This window comes from Taudactylus pleione, unplaced genomic scaffold (genome assembly GCF_031769625.1).
Source record: "Taudactylus pleione unplaced genomic scaffold, aTauple2 ptg000018l, whole genome shotgun sequence".
In the NCBI taxonomy this organism is placed as follows: Eukaryota; Metazoa; Chordata; class Amphibia; order Anura; family Myobatrachidae; genus Taudactylus; species Taudactylus pleione.
In genome coordinates this window covers 20,897,697-20,918,622 of record NW_028284420.1, presented here as the reverse complement: position 1 = coordinate 20,918,622, position 20,926 = coordinate 20,897,697, and the positions used below count along the sequence as shown (strand labels likewise).

The 20,926-nt window shown below is 44.8% G+C and overlaps 1 protein-coding gene across 3 annotated transcripts in view; it reads left to right on the top strand.

The window, feature by feature from the left end:
* PTK6 (protein tyrosine kinase 6) overlaps window positions 1–20,926 on the top strand; it is a 45,072-nt gene that overhangs the window by 21,821 nt on the left and 2,325 nt on the right. For 2 of the 3 annotated variants that reach the window (XM_088442038.1, XM_088442056.1), the window contains exons 3-7: window positions 4,105–4,268; window positions 8,021–8,192; window positions 13,860–14,018; window positions 17,636–17,841; window positions 18,146–18,299. In XM_088442038.1, coding sequence (XP_088298164.1) covers window positions 4,105–4,268; window positions 8,021–8,192; window positions 13,860–14,018; window positions 17,636–17,841; window positions 18,146–18,299 — 855 coding nt within the window. The remainder of the gene's footprint in view (window positions 1–4,104; window positions 4,269–8,020; window positions 8,193–13,859; window positions 14,019–17,635; window positions 17,842–18,145; window positions 18,300–20,926) is intronic. The other variant, XM_088442048.1, reaches the window with a different exon arrangement.

The following is a 20,926-nucleotide window of genomic DNA, read 5'->3' as shown; positions in this document are numbered from 1 at the left end:
TTGTAATCTCTTTTTCCTTTTCTTATGGTTTTATTTTTAGCTTTTCTTTTTCTCTTTCTTTTAATTGCAAACTTTATTGCTATTTGAGTTTATTGTTTTCTTCATAAAAACTAAAATAGAATTCGTAAATGATACACGGAATATAGGTTTGTCTAGATTAAGTAATGAATCTTTATTAAAATGGCTTATCTTCGATATCTTATAATATTTCAAGTTTCTATAGTAATACGATGGGCCATAGACTGATTAAGTGTTTCTATGTATTCTCAGTTTCTCTATTCTGTTATATTGCTGACTGCAATTTCTGTTCTAAGCACTGTATATCAACAGAATATATTTATATGTTTTTCTGATGTATGTATTTTGGAATTCAATAAAATTGTTTTTCCAAAAAATAAAAAAAGAAGTCCCTTCCACCTAGTTGGCTCCTAGCTGACTCAGCAGTACTGCAGCTAGATGAGCTACCAAAATTAAGACTGCAAGCTAGAGGTTGGAGACCACTGCTTTAGGGCAACTGTGGGAGAACAGTTTAATTTGTCTCGAGTAGATCACACCATAATTTGGGCCCATTCTCTGGAGATACCCAGAGTGAAACCAAGGACAGTGATTTTGTTGAGTATACATGCAAGACGCCACAATCATTTACTTTATGTGACACTCCTCCCCAAGTTTACATCCCTCACTGATGGTCTCATAGTACACCACACCAGGGGAACATATGGTACTGACAAGATCATAAGTCTTATAGAAAGACGATCCCTAATAGAGTGTCTTACCCCCCACAGTGAGAAGGTGATTGGGGTACCCACACCCTTTTCCATCCCTAATTGGGATTTAGAAATTTTAATATTTACCCTTTTACAGTTGACCATTTTCTGATCCTATTTAATCAATAAACGCGATTACTTTAATACACCAATATAATTGATACGTTTTTTTCATATACCTCACATCTTCAGTTGAGCACATTCTTTATGATCAACCATTAAAACTAGGACCGCTTTTATAGGTATGCAGCCACTGATGTATTATTATTGTCTTTAGAGCGCAGTAATTCCAATTTAAGGCATATTCTCTCTTCTCTAATGAAGTATACATTTGTTATTCTTATGAAGTCATTTATGAATGTCACAAAATATCTGTTGCTACTTACTGACTTTTATGTCCAATGGATCACATACATCTGAATGTACTATTTCAAGTGGTTTTGTAGCTCTGCTTGTTGATTTGAGAAATGGTTTACAACTTTGTTTTCCTGCTATGCAGCTCTCACATTCCTGTGACCATCCCATTCTTTAGCTTTTAAGACCAAGGACCTCATTCAGAGTCTCGCGCTAGCGCTGTGCGCTCGCAAGCGGCCCGATGGTTTGCATACGCACATGCGCACGCTTCGTTCTGCATGTGCGCAAACTTCTCTGTACGATCGCAGGCCGCTCGCTCGCCCAGCAAAGACAGCCCAGTGAAATGAGTGACAGGAGAGGCCGTTTGTGGGTGGTAACAGGGGCAGGACACTAATAACGGGGGAGAGGAGGTGCGAACGCAGGCGTGCCTGAGTGTTTCAATGCCGTTTTAGAGGCATGCATAATTAACACGCAGCATCATAGTACACGTCACATGCCTGTTTTTACACTGAAGTCCTCGCAGTTCTTGCGGTAGGGTAAGGCAACCACAAGCGCTGCGATCGCTTCCAATTGTCCTTGATGTACCAATGTTTTAATACACTTCCTGGAGGTGACGCGTGATGGTGGGCGGCTCTGCCTGTGCGATTGGGCGTACACTGACTGCTTGCTAAGACATGGTGGGCGTGCTTATGCTTTGGCGAGCGATCGCTTCCCGTGGCGTCACTTTGACAAACTTGCATACACTGGGGGCGAGCGATCGCATCTAGCGAGAGCCTCTGAATGAGGTCACAAATCTTCTGTGCCAGAGATCCAGTGACTGTGACTCAGTGTCATTGCGCAACAGTGCTGTGTATCAAGGATGTACAATTGCTGACACCTTGTGCCTGTAGCTATTACTGTCCTTCTTCTGTTTCATACAATGCACTTTCCTTAAGTGAAGTGAACTCTGTGACATTTCTGTTCAAGGATACCGATGGCTACAAGATGTGTTCCCATTTCTGGTACATAAAGCATGTCCCAGATTCCTGTGACTTTAATTTTTGTCCCAACTTTCAAGTGAGCTTTACTTTTTCCAACTTTTGCATCTGCAAGCACTTGATTGCCAATCCTTTTGATTGTGATTGGGTCAGATTTGGTTAATGTGAAGAATGTGAGGAACCATACTTTATTGGGGCTGAAATGCCTTGTTATGCCTGAATCAATATACCAACAATATTTTCTGTGGTTATAAGTAACACTTTGCTTGACTTCAAATGCCTTTTCACCTATCTTGAGACAATTATAGCATTTGACTTTAATCTTTCTCAATTTTTCTACGCAATGCAGTTGTCTCTGCACTTGACACACATTATACACATTCTTGGAACTGTAATAACTTGCTCTGACTGTGTCTGTGGTCAACATTTCTGTGTTTAACGCCACAACCAGAAAGTAAAACTCAGGCATTAAATTCTGTAACATTATTGTAGCAATCTTTTCATCTTTTCATCGTCTGCTGTCTGCAATGCTTTCCACATGCCATTTGCTGATCTCTTCCTATGTATAACAGTGTATTACCTATAATACCCATGGCTCTCTCTTTGTCATCTGGGCTTGGATCTGCACTTGGTTCTACTGTGACCTTTCATAACCTTTCATGCTTCAATTGTATTTACATAGCAAACTTCCAGATTTTATAATTAACTGCACCTTTCAACTTTATAAACCTCATCATGGGTATAGCTCCTGTGTGTAGGTTTCTTGCAGCCATATTTATGCAACTTCTGCACACTAATCAGTCTCTGTACTGATATACTGTGCTGGAAACACTCTGTGCTGTCCTCATTCTGTGTCCTGTAGCAGTCTGTGCCTAAGATTGCACCTGTGTGCTGCTGTGGATGTCTTCGCAACTTGGTTCCTGTATGCTTTATACTTGTGTGCCTGGGCCCATAACCTGTTGGAAATGGTTGTGTACAAGTGTGGTGGTATGGCAGAGTTATGTACACACCAACTGATGCCTTATTATTAGAGACAGCCTATTTGCCTAACCAGTAGGATGGTTTATTGAAAGATATGTGATGTACAGCTGTATTCACTGTGATACACTGGTTATGATGGAGCGGAGCGGGGTGTGATACAGCCCACCAGCCAGTGTCTGTATTTAGCTTCGGGTAGTGGTGCAGGATGCTGGAAAAGATGTAATTGCAGGATAACACACTGGGTCTCTCAGAACTAAGTGAGAGATGTCTTTCTCCCACTGTGTCACTCTATTATGGAAAAAACAAGATAGCCATTCACATAATCAGTAGTAGCCTCAGTGGCCATCTTGGAAAAGGAAATTAAGCCTCCCTGGAGGAACAAAATGGAGTCTGCACAGTAGCGCACTCCCTTATCAACAATAATATCTACAGGCAACTACGTTTTTGAATAATTCTATAAAGGGGTTCTTCACACATATCTAATTTTCTCATGTAAATTAGTCGGTCTACTTGAAATGCTTCTGATTGGTTCCATACTTATACCCCTTTCCCACTGACAGCAAATAACCCGGGTTATTGCACACGAACACGCAGCAACCCGGGTTACTGTACAGTGTGAAAGAGCCCAGTTGAAATAACCCGGGTCGACCTGACATTTCAACTCGGGTAACGAGCAGGATTGAACACGAGTTCAACCCGGCTTGCAGTGCAGTGTGAATGGGTAACCCAGGTCGAGACGACCTGGGTCCCATTCACTGCATACTCGTTTTGAGTGATAAAACTTGATGACAAATATGGCTGACATTCACAAACCAGCTGGTTCTAAAAAATAAACAATGAGACCTCTGTGGAAGAATCCTAAATGACAAATACATATCTGTGCATCAAATGATTTTGCATTTTCAAGTGTTTCTAATAATATATATGCAGCTTACATAATACAATAAATGATGGCGATCGCCCTGCTGGTTTTTATTTGTCTGGCAATTTATATTTAACATGTTCTTTGCATCTTTATGTCTTAGTGCGTATGCAGGACACTGTAAAACACTTCAAGATCCTTCGGAACAGCGAGGGACAATATCACTTGAATAGCACCAACATCTTTCCAGATATGAATGATCTCATTGATTACTACCACTTGAAACCAGTTGCAAAGGATATAATCCTAACCACTCCTTGTGTAAAGGTGAGGAAACATTAGGTGGCACCTAATTAGGGTCTGGTACGGGATGCCGGTGTTCGGGATCCCGCCGGTCAGAATCCTCTGCTGGCATTCTGACAGGGTTAGAATACTAACACTTTGTCGATCGTTATGCTAATCCTCCCCCTCTCCCTACCCTAACCCTCGCCCTCTGCCTACTCTAACCCTACCCCTCTCCCTCGATCGATCGGTATGCTAACCTTACCCCTCTCCCACCCTAACCCTCCCTTCCCGAGGCCTAAACCTGAAATCCCACCCTAGTGCCTAAACCTCAACACCCCCTTACCTCACCCTAAATCTAACCCTCCCCCTAGTGCTTAACCCTAACCCTCCCCCTAGCCCCGCTACTTACCTTCGAGATCCCCGGCAGTCGGGACGTCCGCGCCGGTATTGTGACTAATGTCGGGATTGTGGCATCGCCATTCTGACCACTGGAATCCAAGCGGTCGGAATATTGACCGCATCCCCCTATTTATACCTGGCATGTAAACACAGTTAGTATATGGCTGTGTGGTTGTATTTATTGGGTAGACCTCACCAAAAGAGGGACAGTGTTTGGTTAATTTAGTATTTCAAAACAATATAGTTTTGATCAGATCAGTGTCCACTTCAAGAAGATCATCACCCAGTACTAAAATTATAGGGCCTGATTCAGACTTGGGAATAGAGTGAGATATCTCTCTCAACTGTTCATCTAGGTGAAACCATGCTGCACTGCAGGTGGGGCAGATTTAAAATGTGCAGAGAGATTTAGATTTGGGAGGAGTGTTTCCAAACTGACATCTAAATTGTAGAATAATAATAAAGCATACTTGCCTACTTCCCCAGAAGTCGTGGGAGGCTCCAGATTTTTCGGGGAACCCCCACACCCCCGAAAGAGTAGGCAAATCTCCCGCATCCTGCCCACTTCCTAGTGAAGCAGACAGGATGGGGAGATTTTCCAAGCAATTTACGGGTCCGTAGAAAGGGGACGTGGCTAAATGACGCGAATCGCTGCATTTAGCCCTGCCCCCTCCTCACAGACCCGCTAATCGCGGGGCTTTCCTGTAAAGGGGGCGGGTCTAATGACGGCTATTGTCAGGCTCCGCCCCCCGAAAATGACAGCAGCCAGGTCCCCTCCCGGGTAGGTACAGCAAAAAATCGGTAAGTATGTAATAAAGCTGTGCAGTATTTGTGGGCTACATGCAAAAGCAGCCAGTATTTACCCCACATGTAAAAATTTTTATGTATTTACACCCCTTGCATTGCAATATGGTTTGTTAAGGTTCACAGTTGAGAGAGATATCTCACTCTATTCCCAAGTCTGAATCAGGGCCAGTGTGCAATATCTACTCTTCACATAGCTAGCCTAGTCTTCATAGACATGGAAGTAACTCATTCACAAAGGACCACTCTTACCGAGAGTAGTAATCAACACCGGCATACACGCGAAGAGAGGTGAGATGCATCACATCCCGAATGCGATACGTCATGCATCCCACTCAATATCACAAATAAAATATATTTTTTTAATAGTTTGGCTACAATATATATTTTATATATTCAACTAGATACACTGTAAGATAATTAAATCATAAAAAATATATCTAAACTCCCTTAAGTACAGTATATAATTGCATTTTGTGAAAACAATAACAATAGATTTAGTACATCTAAATAAATACTGTATAAAATAGTTGCAAAAGTGTTTATAGGAATTCTATACAAAAATAATGTTTACATTGCATAAAAAGAATAAAAATTGTTGCAGTAATTAAATATATACTTACTATAATTGTGCCAACTATCATTGCTGTTTACATATAGTAATTCACATAAACTTTTTACAACAATCATAAAAGCAGTTTTTACATAAATCATATAAACACTTTTGCACCGCTTGCGTGCAGACATTGATCATTTATTCTTTAGGATGGAAAACAAAAGTTCCAGCCCTGTGTCAGTGTGAGAAGTGTAGCAATCCTGTACACTCAGTATCTGTATATTCTGTAGAGAATCACAATGTTAAAAGTCATTATATAGGGCCTGATGAGTTGTACGCTGTTAGCATTGCTGCTTCAACTTTGGACGCAGCAGCAATGCTAAAATGTGCTAATGCAGCAGGAGGCATCTGAGGACAAAAGACATCCCCTGACGGCATCACAGATTTTATTGCGGCATCTAAAGATGCAGCATTGGACCACCATCGTGACCGTCTGTCGCGGCATCGGCCATCTGAGTGGGTCTAAGACTACTCTGATCTGACTGGCCGTGGCAGCTCCGTAGTCGAGGTCAATTTCAGTAGTGATGTCAGCGGTCAATCCCGGGAGGCCGGAGCAGCAGGAGGAAATCTGTTCTCCATATGTGCAGAGCAAATTTTCCGTTTCGCAGCCTGGGGAAGGATGTGGACAGCACAGCCGCATGGGATGCGACCGTGTCAGTGAAAGCCAAGCTGGCTGCGGTCGCATTTCATGCGACCGTGCCAGGTAAGTGATTAAGGTCTGGCACTCATAACATATACAATGTATATACAATGTAAAATAAATTCATATGTTCTATTTGGGGCCACCATGAGAAATGACAAGTGCGATACGAATTTTGGATCCCCTTTGTAGATGTTGTGTGAGGTCATTCCCCCCCGTCCTCGGTTCTCTCAGCAATTAAAAATGACCATGTTTTTTTTAAATATTGATAGATATACATCAACCCAAAAGAAGTGTTGATATATATGGAACAGATTAAAAATTAATTGCAAACAATAACCTGAAACCGGCAGCCTAACACGACCCAAAACTAATAATTATTTTAGGTGTAATATGGTGAGAAGAAATAAAACGCAAAGTTTTACTTACCGACATTTATTGGATCAATTCAGTAGGTCTACTGATATGTTTAGGGTAGATGTACTAAGCCTCGGAGAGAGATAAATTACCAACCAATCAGCTCCTAACTGTCATTTTACAGACTGTTTGAAAATGATATTAGGTACTTTGTCTCTATCCAAGGCTTAGTACATACACCCTTCAATATTTCAGCAGAAATATTCTCTGCTGCCTGGTCTGGTATAGTTTGAGTGTCAATGTCCTTTCCCCTAAATTTCAGATAGGAAAGGCAGTGTGAACAACTGACAAGCATCTCTACTGTCGGATAAGTGACCTTGGCAAGACAATCAGGGAAGGGGGCTAGGTAAAGCACCAAGTGTCCGGCACTGGGAAAAAAATATTACTGCATCTTTGCTATCGATGACTGGGAACCATCGTACCTCTGCCATTGATGGAAAAACCATTCACCATTGGTGGGAAACCGGTATTAGTTGCTAATCATCGATGTTCAATGTCCATCCCTAACTTCTAACTATACTTAGATGCAAATAAGAATTTCATAGGGGTGAGGCTTTGTCAACCCCCTACAAGACTGTCAGAGCAACCAACACTATATCCTGCTAACCCACTAAATACACAGAGTATGAAACCTTGTGTTTTATTTCAGGTCAGATAATTGTAGCTAAAAAAAAATATTTACTTATTGCTAGAATAAACATTTAGGCAAACAGAAGAAAAAGAATGTGGTAAGATGATACAACAAGAGGCAACCTGCTTCCCCAAGACCTCCAGTGCAGCGGGTTACCACTTGCTCAAGGTTAATGCATCCCCAATTAGGTTTATTTTATGTGTATTACTAACACTGACTGTGTCTGCACATTAAAATTATTTAGTTATAAGCAACATGTCTTTAATGTCCTTTTATCCTGGGTGAAGGATGAGCCGGAAACCAGTAACCTGAGCCTGATACCCATTGACGAGTGGGAGAGACCAAGAGAGGAGTTCACCTTGGAGAAGAAGCTGGGATCGGGGAACTTTGCGCAGGTCTATGAAGGCTCATGGCAGGGACGAGTGAAAATAAAAGTGGCTATTAAAACAATAACGCAAAGTGAGTGATTGTTATGTTCATGGAACATTTTATTTCATGTAATTACAAGGAATAAACAAAGCATGGCTGGTAAAGTTTAGTGCCGGTAATGAACATTTTCGGGGATCGCATGCTCTTTGTCCTTCCGATTTGTCCACTATCAGCGTAAATTTCATGGCTAAATGCTGGTTACAATTTTGGAAACTGCTGCTTATTATACTTTTAACTTAGAAAAATCAGGATGGAATTTTTGGTTTAAAAGTGTGGTTCTGCATCAGCTTTAACCAAGTAAATCGGCACCATACAAAACACAGAAATCCTGGCAGTTTTACAAACCTGCCCCTTAGTAAATTTACTCCTGAGTGTAATTCTCTTAATTGTATTTATGTATGTATGTATGTATGTATGTATGTATGTATGTATGTATGTATGTATGTATGTATTTATGTATTTATGTACATACTAGAGAACAATGCAGATGATGTTAGATTCGAAAATGGATCCATTTGGATCCCTCAATCTCCTCTGGCCCTCACACTGAAGTGTGCATTGCTGGGACGGAGCCTGGCAGTGTAAACTTTTGCCGCTAGTATTAGCATTGAAAGTGTCACAGTAACACTTTGCTAGGACAGCGGCTTCTTGGAACAGCTGTGTCGGCATGGTAAATTGCTCCAATATGTCAAACCTTTTACAAATCGTGGCGAGCTTGATTGAAGAGTTCTGCAGCCTTATCACATATTTTTATAAAATAGAGGACCTCATTCAGACCCGCTCGCAAGTGATGAGTGGTCGCAAGTGGGTCGATGTTTAGGCCCTGCGCACGCACAGCGGCCGCACTGCACATGCGCAAGCCCCGGAGCGAGAGAGATCACTACAAAAGGGGCGGCTGTCGATGTTGATCAAAAGCTTGCCCCGCTTTGTAGGCAGGGCGGGGGATGGCTACACAAACGGAGGCGTTCCTTAAGGAACGCCTGCCATTTTGTGGGCGGCCGCACTCACATCAGCAGTGATGTCAGTGGGGAGCTTCCTGCTCGATCAGAGCAGGAAGCTCCCTGGGGCTTGCGATTGCCGAGACCCAACCTTAGGGTCTCGTCGCAAGCCCCGATGGTCGCGATGGTCTTGACCATTGCGACCATCAACCTGGTCAGACGCTAAAGCTGTGGTTGGTAACCCACAGCTTAGATAGCGACCAGGAGGCCGCACTTCAAAACCCAAGCGGCCGCCCACATTCAGAGCAACCACTCGCATTTTGCGAGCGCCTCTGAATGAGGGCCAGAATGTCTTATGTCTTCAGATTCTAGAGGTATTTTTTTTTTTTTTTTTTTTTTAGAAAAGTTGCATGTTGTCTACAAAACAACACTACCTTTGTGAGTGAACACATGCAGGCTGTCATTTAGTCTACCAGCCCCATAACAGGGCACAAGTGTGCCCTGTGCTCCCCCGCACCCTGGGGCAGATTAATGAAGCTCGGGCAAGTGATAAAGTGCAGAGTGATAAACGACCAACCACTAAGCTCCCAACTGTCATGTTACAGGCTGTGTATGAAAAATGACAGTTGGGAGCTGATTGGTTGGTCGTTTATCACTCTGCACTTTATAACTTCCCAGAGCTTCATACATCTGCTGCCCTGAGCGGCACGCATATCATTGTAGAGTCGCACCTCATCGTGTGGGTGGGGACACCACTAGTGGATAACTAGGAAGCAGCTCGGAGCATCCTAAGGATGCTCCAAGTGGCAGTACATATCCCACCGCACTGTGGGAGACGTCATGACGTCTCTCCCCACACAGTATGGGAATTGGGAGATGGAACAGGGAGCATGTTGCGGCAGCAGGTGAATGTGGCTTGTTCCGCCCCCCCGGGCATTCGACGGCACCGGGCTCACTCTATACAGCTTGGTAGCCTACTGTATAGTCTGACAACCAGACCCCAATCATTTTTAGTGACCGGGTTTCTCTTCAATAAAATTCAATCATTTCTATCAATGACCACTAGATGGTAGCATAAGCAAAAGGAACACTTCTAAGGGTGCTGTAAGATACATAGGGCCTGATTCTGAATCGCATGTAAATTGGTCAAAATTCTGTCCGCTTCCAGTGATCAGAAATTCCTTGCGAACTCCCACCTGTAAGTCAGATGTAGTTACAGTGCATCCGGAAAGTATTCACATCACTTAACTTTTTCCACATTTTGTTATGTTACAGCCTTATTCCAAAATTAAATAAATTAATTTTTGTCCTCAAAATTCTACACACAATGGGTCTCATTCAGAGCCGGGCGCAAGCGCCGAGTGCTCGCAAACGGGTCGATGAATTTCTCTCGCTCCAGAGCTCATTACAAAGGGGCGGCTGTCAATGTTGATCAACAGCTCGCCATGTTTTGTAAGCGGGGCGTGGGGGCAGCTACACAAACAGAGGCGTTCCTAACGGAACGTCTGCCGTTTTGTGGGTGGCCGCACTGACATCAGCAGTGATGTCAGTGGGGAGCTTCCTGCTCGATCAGAGCAGGAAGCTCCCTGGGGCTTGCAGTTGCTGAGACCCAACCTTAGGGTCTCGTCGCAAGCCCCGATGGTCGCGATGGTCTTGACCATCGCGACCATCACCCTGGTCGGTTGCTGAAGCTGTGGGTGGTAACCCACAGCTTAGCTAGCGACCAGGAGGCCGCCCTAAAAAAAACAAGCGCCCGCCCTCATTCAGAACGAGCGCTCGCTTCTTGCAAGCGCCTCTGAATGAGGGCCAATACCCCATAACGTGTAAAAAGTTTTTTTGAGATTTTTGCAAATTTAATTAAGAAAAAATAACACTAAGAAATCACATGTACATAAGTATTCACAGCCTTTGCCATAAGGCTCAAAATTGAGCTCAGGTGCATCCTGTTTCTACTGATCATCCGTAGAGATATTCCTACAGCTTAACTGGAGTCCACCTGTGGTAAATTCAGTTGATTGGACATGATTTTGAAAGGCATACACCTGTCTATATAAGGTCCCACACTTGACAGTGCATGTCACAGCACAAACCAAGCATGAAGTCCAAGGAATTGTCTGTAGACCTCTGAGACAGGGTTGTCTCAAGGAACAAATCTGGGGAAGGGTACAGAAAAATAGCTGCTGCTTTGAAGGTCCCAATGAGCACAGTGGCCTCCATCATTCGTAAATGGAAGAAGTTCTGAACCACCAGGACTCTTCCTAGAGTTGGCCGGCCGTCTACACTGAGCGATTGGGGGAGAAGGGCCCTAGTCAGAGAAGTGACCAAGAACACGCTGGTCACTCTGTCAGAGCAACAGCATTCCTCTGTGGAGAGAGGAGAACCTTTCAGAAGAACAACCATCTCTGCAGCAATTCACCAATTAGGCCTATATGGTAGAGTGGCCAGACGGAAGCCACTCCTTAGTAAAAAGCACATGGCAGCCCGCCTGGAGTTTGCCAAAATGCAGCTGAAAGACTCTCAGACCATGAGAAACAAAATTCTCTGGTCTGATGAGACAAAGATTGAACTCTTTGGCATGACTGCCAGGCATTATGTTTGGAGGAAACCAGGCACCGCTCATCACCAGGCCAATACCATCCCTACAGTGAAGCATGGTGGTGGCAGCATCATGCTGTGGGGATGTTTTTCAGCGGCAGGAACTGGGAGACTAGTCAGGATAGAGGGAAAGATGAATGCAGCAATGTACAGAGACATCCTGGATGAAAACCAGCTCCAGAGCGCTCTTGACCTCAGACTGGGGTGACGGTTCATCCAGAGCCATAACTAGACATTTTGGTGCCCTGTGCTAGAAAGAGCATTGGCGCCCCCCTAATTTTTCAAAGGGACATAATGCAACCAAAAAAGGGCCATAGCTTCATGGGGAAGGGCCAGGGAAGAAATAGGGGATGCCGGGAGATGCTGGGGATGAGAATGATATAAACAGAAATTTGACAGGCCCAAACAGCGCCCCCAGACCTGTGGTGCCCTGTGCAATGGCACCGGCCGCACTACCCTAGCTACGGCCCTGTGTTCATCTTTCAGCAGGACAAGGACCCTAAGTACACAGCCAAGATATCAAAGGAATGGCTTCAGGACAACTCTGTGAATGTCCTTGAGTGGCCCAGCCAGAGTCCAGACTTGAATCCGAAGAACTTCTCTGGAGAAATATGAAAATGGCTGTGCACTGACGCTTCCTATCCAACCTGATGGAGCTTGAGAGGTGCTGCAAAGAGGGCGAAACTGCCCAAAGATAGGTGTGCCAAACTTGTGGCATTATATTCAAAAAGACTTGAGGCTGTAAATGCTGCCAAAGGTGCATCAACAAAGCTTTGAGCAAAGGCTGTGAATACTTATGTACATGTTTTCTTAGTTTTTTTTTTTTTTTTTATAAAATTTGCAAAAATCTCAAAAAAACTTTTTACACATTGTCATTATGGGGTATTGTGTGTAGAACTTTATTCCATAATTTATTCCATTTTGGAATAAGGCTGTAACATAACAAAATGTGGAAAAGGTGAAGCGCTGTGAATACTTTCCAGATGCACTGTATATAATCAAACTGCTCACCTCCACTTGCAACAGCAGCCACCGCACTATGGCCCTCATTCAGACCCACTTGCGAGCGGCTGTCCGCTCGCAAGTGGGTCGATGGTCTGCACTGCGCATGCGCACGACGGAGGGAGCTCCGTCGTGCGCATGCGCGAGACGCGACGAGCGAAGGACTTTCCTTCGCTCGGAGTGTCTCATCAAAGGGGGCGTGCTGTCGATGTTGACTGACAGCACGCCCCCTTTGGTGGGCATGTCGGGGGCGTGCCTGCCAGACGGAGGCGTTCCCAAGGGAACGCCTACCGTCTGAAGCCGGCCCCACTGACATCACTAGTGATGTCAGTGGGAGTGATTTTGGCTCTGATAGAGCCAAAATCACTCCTGGCCTTGCGGTTGAAAAACTCAACCGCAGGCTTTTGCTCGCAGTTTCGATGGTCGCGATGGTCAAGACCATCGCGACCATCATCCTGCACGCTCGTATATGCTGTGGGTGGTGACATATTAATGGAGGTGGGCCCTGATTCAGAGCGAGCGCTCTGGTCAGAGCGTCCGGCTCTGAATCAGGGCCTATCACCAGTAACATCAGTCTTTGCAGCATGCTGTCCTTGGCACAGGGGATCAGACTGACATTGGATGGATCTTTGCATAAGCAGAATATCTTGCACCTCAGTCTGCATACCTATGGGACATTTCTTCTATGTACGAATGCCCACTGACACCCATTCATCCCTACATAAGAAGCAGCTGAGATGTGGCGGTCTCAGAATCACCCGTAATTGCTCTGAGTTGTATATGCAGGCCCCAATGCAAGTTTAGTTTGCTTAAAAAGTATGAGATCTGTTTAAATTGGGAATTGTGTGAAGCTCAAAATCAGTCCCACAGAGTGGAATACGCTGATCACAGGAGGGCAGTGCATGCACAAAGCGGTCTGTAAAAAAGTGAGTATATATTGTACATTGGAAATACATTGCATATTGATTTGAATACTCAGATTAGACCAGACAACTGCCAAATGCAGCATTATGCATCGGTAATGCTGGGCATACACTGCCAGATAAAATGCCTGTCAGACGATTTAACAAGACATACTGTGCATTGGTCAAAGTAAATAGCAATGCTCTGCATTAGCCACTTGTACATCCTCCTCATTCTCTTTACTTCTATTAATCCTCAGATGTTACGAACTGTGAAATGTTTGTGAAGGAAATAGCATTTCTGAAGACCCTCCACCATCGCAACCTGCTGTCGCTGTATGCCGTATGCTCAGTGGGGGATCCATATTATATCATTACAGAGCTACTGTCTAAAGGAGACCTGCTCAATTTCCTTCGAGGTGGGTGTAACCTGCCATGTGGGCAGAGTGATTGTACAGAGCAATGTCCAAACTGATCAAATCTAGAACACACCATTGTTAAAGAGTCAAATGTTATTCTATGCTCTTTCATCATCGGGGGCAGGATGGATACAGAAGATACAGAAGAAATTCAGCATTGCTCCAGTGCGGGGACAGCTGCTCAGAAAAGCAGCTGTGCCCATTATCAGCAACACTTCTACCAAAGTAGCAGGGATACTTACCACCTCCGTGCCTGCATTGTGCCGGGGATGAGGCCTATGATGACACGATTCAACGTGAATCGCGTCATTGTACCACCCCGGACTGCCCACTTGTCCTCTATATGTTGATGGCCGTGCGGGGGTGGGTGAGTGGGTGGAGGGGGTGCGAGAGACTTGCCCACTTTTCTGGGGGCCAGGAGCGCCATACGATTTTTAGGAGTAGACAAGCATGACCCAATGTGACACTTCAAGAGTATCAGGTTGCCCATACCTCCCAACTTTCCTGCTTTCAGCGAGACACGCCTACTTTTCAGAAACTGCCCTGCCATCCCACCTGCAGAGAGCAGTGCCCCAAAGGGAGGGGTGCAGAAGTTGGGGGAGAGCATTCTCACTCCTGCTCTGCTATGCTATATGCACATTGCGGGGAGAGCCTGGAGGCAGCCCAGCATCTGCGGGAGTGCTAATCATGCCCCCAGAATGAGGAATGATTAGACCTTGTTCCATTTTCAGGCTCGTATTTACGACCACAGATGTTGGCAGGTATGTGTTGCCTATCCCTGATTAAGGTCAGTATGGTAGAGAAATTTAAACATGCATAATATAGGACGGGATGCAGCAACGGGAGAAATACGGTCAAACCCCCAAAATGTGGGTTTGACCACATTTCTCTTATGCACCAAGCCCCGAAATGTGATGCATTCCGGGGCTTGGATGCGGTGGGTAACGCCATCTTCGGAGAGTGCTGTGAGAGGCGTCCAATTGGATCCCTCCCAGGGCTCCTGCGGCGCGCATGTCCTTCTGTGCATGCTCAGAAGGATGGCAGAGGGACTTCTGGGTCACAGACCTGGAAGTCCCTCATTCGCAAAGGATAGCTCTGAGAGAGCTGTCCTTTGTGATTTTGTTCATGCGTGCCGGCATAACTAATGCCAGTATGCGTGTGAAGAGCTGCGAGATGTATCGCATCCCGAATGTGATGCGTCATGCATGCTGCCTATAGATATAAAGCAATAATAAAGCTAAGGATTCAATAAAGTCATAGGTTTATAGGAATAAAAGGTTGGCAGTGTGGTACTTATCTGCTGTCAAATGCTATGTTTCTTTAGGTACAAGTGCTATGCTATGTTTCTTTAGTTACGAGTGATATGCTATGTTTCTTTAGGTACGAGTATATTTGCTGTTTTTTTAATGAAGACGCAGTACTTTCTCAGCCTCTAGGTGGTACAGTAGAGAAAACTTATCTAGGGTTAAGCAGCCTTAAGGCACACATCCACTAGATGACAGGCAAAAGACTGCACGATTGCGACATTGTAAGCGTGCAGTTGTTTGTCAGTCTGTGATGTGCCTACACTGAACGAGCAGTCATTCAGTGAAGGCACATCAATCATCTGGAAACATGCTGAACCTGATGATATCGTCAGGTTGTACAACATATTTGTATGATGATAGATGTCTAAATGAAAAGTCGCGGACCTATGTATTTTCTCTGCTGCGATTGGGAGAAAAACACCTTCTTGTCGGGCATTTGGCCTCAGGCAGGCGAAACAAAATCCCTGATAAGTGCCGGCTTCGGGGCTAATTGGTTAGCCCTGGGTGAGGTAATTTACCGCGGCTAATTGGATACCCCTTTTAATTTGCGTTTGTGATGTAAAAATAACGATTGAACTCGCATTGCAAATTTTCTTATTTTCACAAGAATGTATTAATAATCGCATACAGGAACAAAGTTTGCGATAAAGCTCTGTCCCTGCGAATATCTCCCCATTCACAAAAAATACCCTGAAAGTGTTACCGCTTGTGTGCCATCTGCCTCCACCCCACCTCCCGTGATCGCACCCCCTCCCCTCCCCCCACGTGATCCCCCTCCCCACTAAGCTGACACTTACTGTACTTGTACAGTGATCGGTGATCCAGTGGGCTCCTCTGTGCCTCCGGTCAGCTGATCCACAGGTTCCTGCACCCCAGCATCTGATTTTGTGCTGTAAACTGAGATGCCGGTTTACAGCACAAGTCAGATGCTGGGGTCACAGTGCAGGAGCCTAGTGATCAGCTGACTGGAGGCACAGAGGAGCTCACCAGATCACTGATCACCGGTCCCTGAATTTTCGGGGAGCCCCCCGCACCACCAAAAGAGTATCCGGATCTCCCACATCCTGCCCACTTCCTAGTGAGTAGGGCAAGATGCAGAGATAATTTCCATGAATCGCGACTCCATATGGAGGGGCAGGGCTAATTGATGCAAAACAAGGGCCCTCATTCAGAGCCATACGCTCTGAGCAGAGCGCACGCTCTGAATGAGGGCCGCCCTCCATGAAAATGGAGCGTCCTCCTGGACGCTCGTATAGCTGTGGGTCACCACCCACAGGCTATACGAGCGTGCAGTTTGATGGCCGCGATGGTCGTGACTATCGCGACCATCGAAACTGCGAGCCGGAGCCTGCGGTTGAGGTTTTCAACCGCAAGCTCCGGAGTGATTTTGGCTCTATCACTAGTGATGTCAGTGGGCCGGCTTCTGACGGGAGGCGTTCCTGTGGGAATGCCCCCGTCAGGGAGGCACGCCCCCGGCACGCCTACCAAAGGGGGCGTGCTGTCAATCAACATCGACAGCACGCCCCCTTTGATCAGACACAACGAGCGAAGGACTTTCCTTCGCTCGTCGCGTCTGGCGCATGCGCACGACGGAGCTCCCTCCGTCGTGCGCATGCTCAGTGCAGAACATTGACCCACTTGCGAGCGGACAGCCGCTCGCGAGTGGGTCTGAATCAGGCCCAATGTCATTTAGCCCCGCCCCCTCCTCTCTCTCGTGATTTCCGGCAGTTTGCCATGATGGGTGGGGCCTAATGACATAGTAACCTGGCCCCACCCCCCAAAGTGGTCAGCTGTGTCTGCTCTCCAGGCATCTCCCGGGGAGCAGATAATAAAATTCAGTAAATATACTTAGCCATAAACACTGAGAGGTATATTTACTAAAATGAGAGTTTTTAGAAGAGATGTTGCCCATAGCAACCAATCAGATTCTAGCTATTATCTTCTAGAAAGTGCTAGTTAAATGTTAAGTAGAATCTGATTGGTTGCTATGGACAACATCTCCATTTCTAAAAACTCTCACTTTAGTAAATATACCCCTGAGAGTGAACCCTGGTTTTAAATCTCAAAATGTACTATTGATCCTATTTTCATTTCTTGCAGATCACACAACTAAAATGTTTCTGTATATTGTAAGCTTAGTCCACATGGATTCGCAAAGTTTCTTCTCTGTGTATGTGCCCATTTAGTTATCTGCTTAATTTCCTTCTTGATAAATATTTAATTCAAAGGGGAATTCAGCAAACAATCATGATTTCTTTCAGTAGTTTGCAATAAATGTCAGACTGATTTTGCCAATCTGACAATGGTCAGTTGTGTGTTGTTGTGTTTCACCAGGCCGTGAGGGAGAGGGGCTCACTGTAGATGGACTACTGGATATAGCTGGGCAGGTAGTGGATGGGATGCATTACCTTGAAGCAAATAATTGTATCCACCGAGACTTGGCAGCCAGGAACGTCTTGATTGGGCGGAACAACATCTGCAAGGTGGCAGACTTTGGCTTCGCTAGATTTATTAAGGTGAGAAATGATTCCAAGGATTAACCATCTAGACCAAACAATCGTACTCCCATTTTTGGAGATGCATATTATAGACAAAGTATATTTATAATATTTAATGTCTTCACATTTCTATGCTTTGGGTATGTTCAGAGTGGCTTTAGACAGCAACTGAATGTGCTTAGAAGAATAAGTGCTATGTAGTGTGACCTAGTGGAAAGGTACTGACATTTATTCATTATATTTAAGGATTCCAGTTTTTAATTTTCAACTGAAAAACCCAGATCAATGCAATTCTAAGAATTTCAATACTCTCTTCTTCCAGGATGAATGCTACATATCACATTCTAAGCAAATCCCTTACAAATGGACAGCCCCTGAGGTGCTGGCCTATGGTCGTTTCACCCTTAAGTCAGATGTTTGGTCCTTTGGGGTTTTATTGTTTGAAATCATGTCCCGAGGGATGAACCCATACGCAGGTAATTAGTATTCCGTCATTTATAATGTATTCAATATATTCTGTAGTATAAGCAACTAACAGTTAGGCAATGTGTGGCACTTATCTTATATATAAAATTCATTGGTCTGTTTGTTTGTGTGTCTGTCTGACTGGTTATGCATTCGGACACCCCTGCACCGATTGGGATGAAACCAACGCAATGTGGTCCATTTGGATCCCGGCCAGGTTTTAGGGGGGTTAGGGTCTCAGTCTGACATCCCATTGGTGTATGCTGGGCAGAATTTTGACCCAGGGACCCTGTTCTGGGCTTTCCACTGGATGGATTTGGACGACATCACATAATAAAACTTTATAAATTGAAAATTTAAACCTGGGCAATGCCGGGTACTTCAGCTAGTCTTATATATAAAATTAATTAGCCTGCCTGTTTGCTTGTTTGTCTCTCTGTCCAGTTATGCATTCAGACACCCCTGCATAGAATGGGATGAAACCAACATGAGATGGTCCAGTTGGATCCAGGCCAGGTTTTAGGGGGGTTAGGGTCCTGGTCAAACCTCCCATTGGTGTATGCTGGACAGAACTTTGACCCAGGGAGCCTGTTCTGAGCTTTCCACTGGATGGATTTGGACAAAAACTTCACAGAGTGGTAACAATGGATCCCAGAAGACATACTAGGGGTTAAGGTTCTGGTCGGACCTTCCATTGGTGTGCAGAACTTTGACCCGGGGCACTGGGCAGAATTTTGATCCAGGGAGCCTGTTCTGGGCCTTCCACTGGATGGATTTGGAAGAAAACTTCACTGAGGGGTGCCAATTGGTCTGCAATGCCTAATGGAGTGGTTTGGGTTTGGTCGGACCTCACAGCGGAGTGCGTCTGGCAGAACTTTGACCCAGGGAGCTTGTTCTGGGCCTTCTACTAGATGGATTTTGACAGCATCACATAATTTGGCTGAAAACTTCACAGAGTGGTTTCATTGGATCCCAGAAGACATACTTGGGGGTTGAGGTCCTGGTCGGACCTCCCGTTGGTGTACGCTGGGCAGAACTATGACCCGGGGAGTCTGTTCTGAGCCTTCCACTGAATGGATTTGGATGAAACTTCATAGACGGGTGGCAATTGGTCTGGGATGCCTAATGGAATGTTTATGGTCTCGGTGTGCGTAGTGTAGATGCTTTAGATAAATGTAATTTAACCTGTGAACCTTTCTTTAAATGATGAATATAAAACTAGAAAAATGGGTTGTATTTCTATAACTTTGTGATACACGACAAACAGTGGCTTTCACTGCACTCATTCAGAATATGTTCCAAGATGTGAGAGTGTATACAGCCATGGCCAAAAAATTTGAGAATGACACAAGTATTGGTTTTCACAAAGTTTGCTACTTCATTGTTTTTAGACCTTTTTGTCAGATGTTACTATGGTATACTGAAGTAAAATTACAAGCATATCATAAGTGTCAAAGACTTTTATTGACAATTAAGTTTATGCAAAGAGTCAATATTTGCAGTGTTGACCCTTCTTTTCAAGACCTCTGCAATTCGCTGACTGATGGCCACCCATTCTTGCCTAATCAATGCTTGGAGTTTGTCAGAATTTGTGGGTTTTTGTTTGTTCACCTGCCTCTTGAGGATTGACCACAAGTTCTTAATGGGATTAAGGTCTGGGGAGTTTGGGATGGACCCAAAATTACAATGTTTTGTTCCCCGAGCCACTTAGTTATCACTTTTGCCTTATGACAAGGTGCTCCATCATGCTGGAAAGGCATTGTTTGTCATCAAACTGTTCTTAGATTGTTGGGAGAAGTTGCTCTTGAAGGATGTTTTGGTACCATTCTTTATTCATGGCTGTGTTTCTAGGCAAAATTGTGAGTGAGCCCACTCCCTTGGCTGAGAAGCAACCCCACACATGAATGGTCTCAGGATGCTTTACTGTTGGCATGACACAGGACTGATGGTAGCGCTCACCTTTCCTTCTCCAGACAAGAATTTTTCCAGATGCCCCAAACAATCTCATAGGGCATTAATCAGAGAAAATAACTTTACCCCAGTCCTCAGCAGTCCAATCCCTGTACCTTTTGCAGAACATCAGTCTGTCCGTGATATTTTTCCTCGAGAGAAGCGGTTCTTTGCTGCCCTTCTTGACACCAGGCCATCCTCCAAGTCTTTGCCTCACTGTGCGTGAAGATGCATTCACACCTGCCTGCTGCTATTCCTGAGCAAGCTCTGCACTGGTGGTGCCCCAATCTCACAGCTGATTCAACTTTTGGAGACGGTCCTGGCACTTGCTGGACGTTCTTGGGCGCCCTGAAGCCTTCTTCCCAACTACTGAACCTCTCTCCTTGAAGTTCTTGATGATCCGATAAATGGTTGATTTAGGTGCAATCTTACTAGCAGCAATATCCTTGCCTGTGGAGCCCTATTTGTGCAAAGCAATGATGACTGCACGTGTTTCCTTGCAGGTAACCATGGTTAACAGAGGAAGAACAATGATTTCAAGCTCCACCCTCCTTTTAAAGCTTCTAGTCTGTTATTTTACCTCAATCAGCATGACAGAGTGATCTCCAGCCTGGTCCTCGTCAACACTCTCACCTGTGATAATGATAGAATCACTGACATGATGTCATCTGGTTCTTTTGTGGCAGGG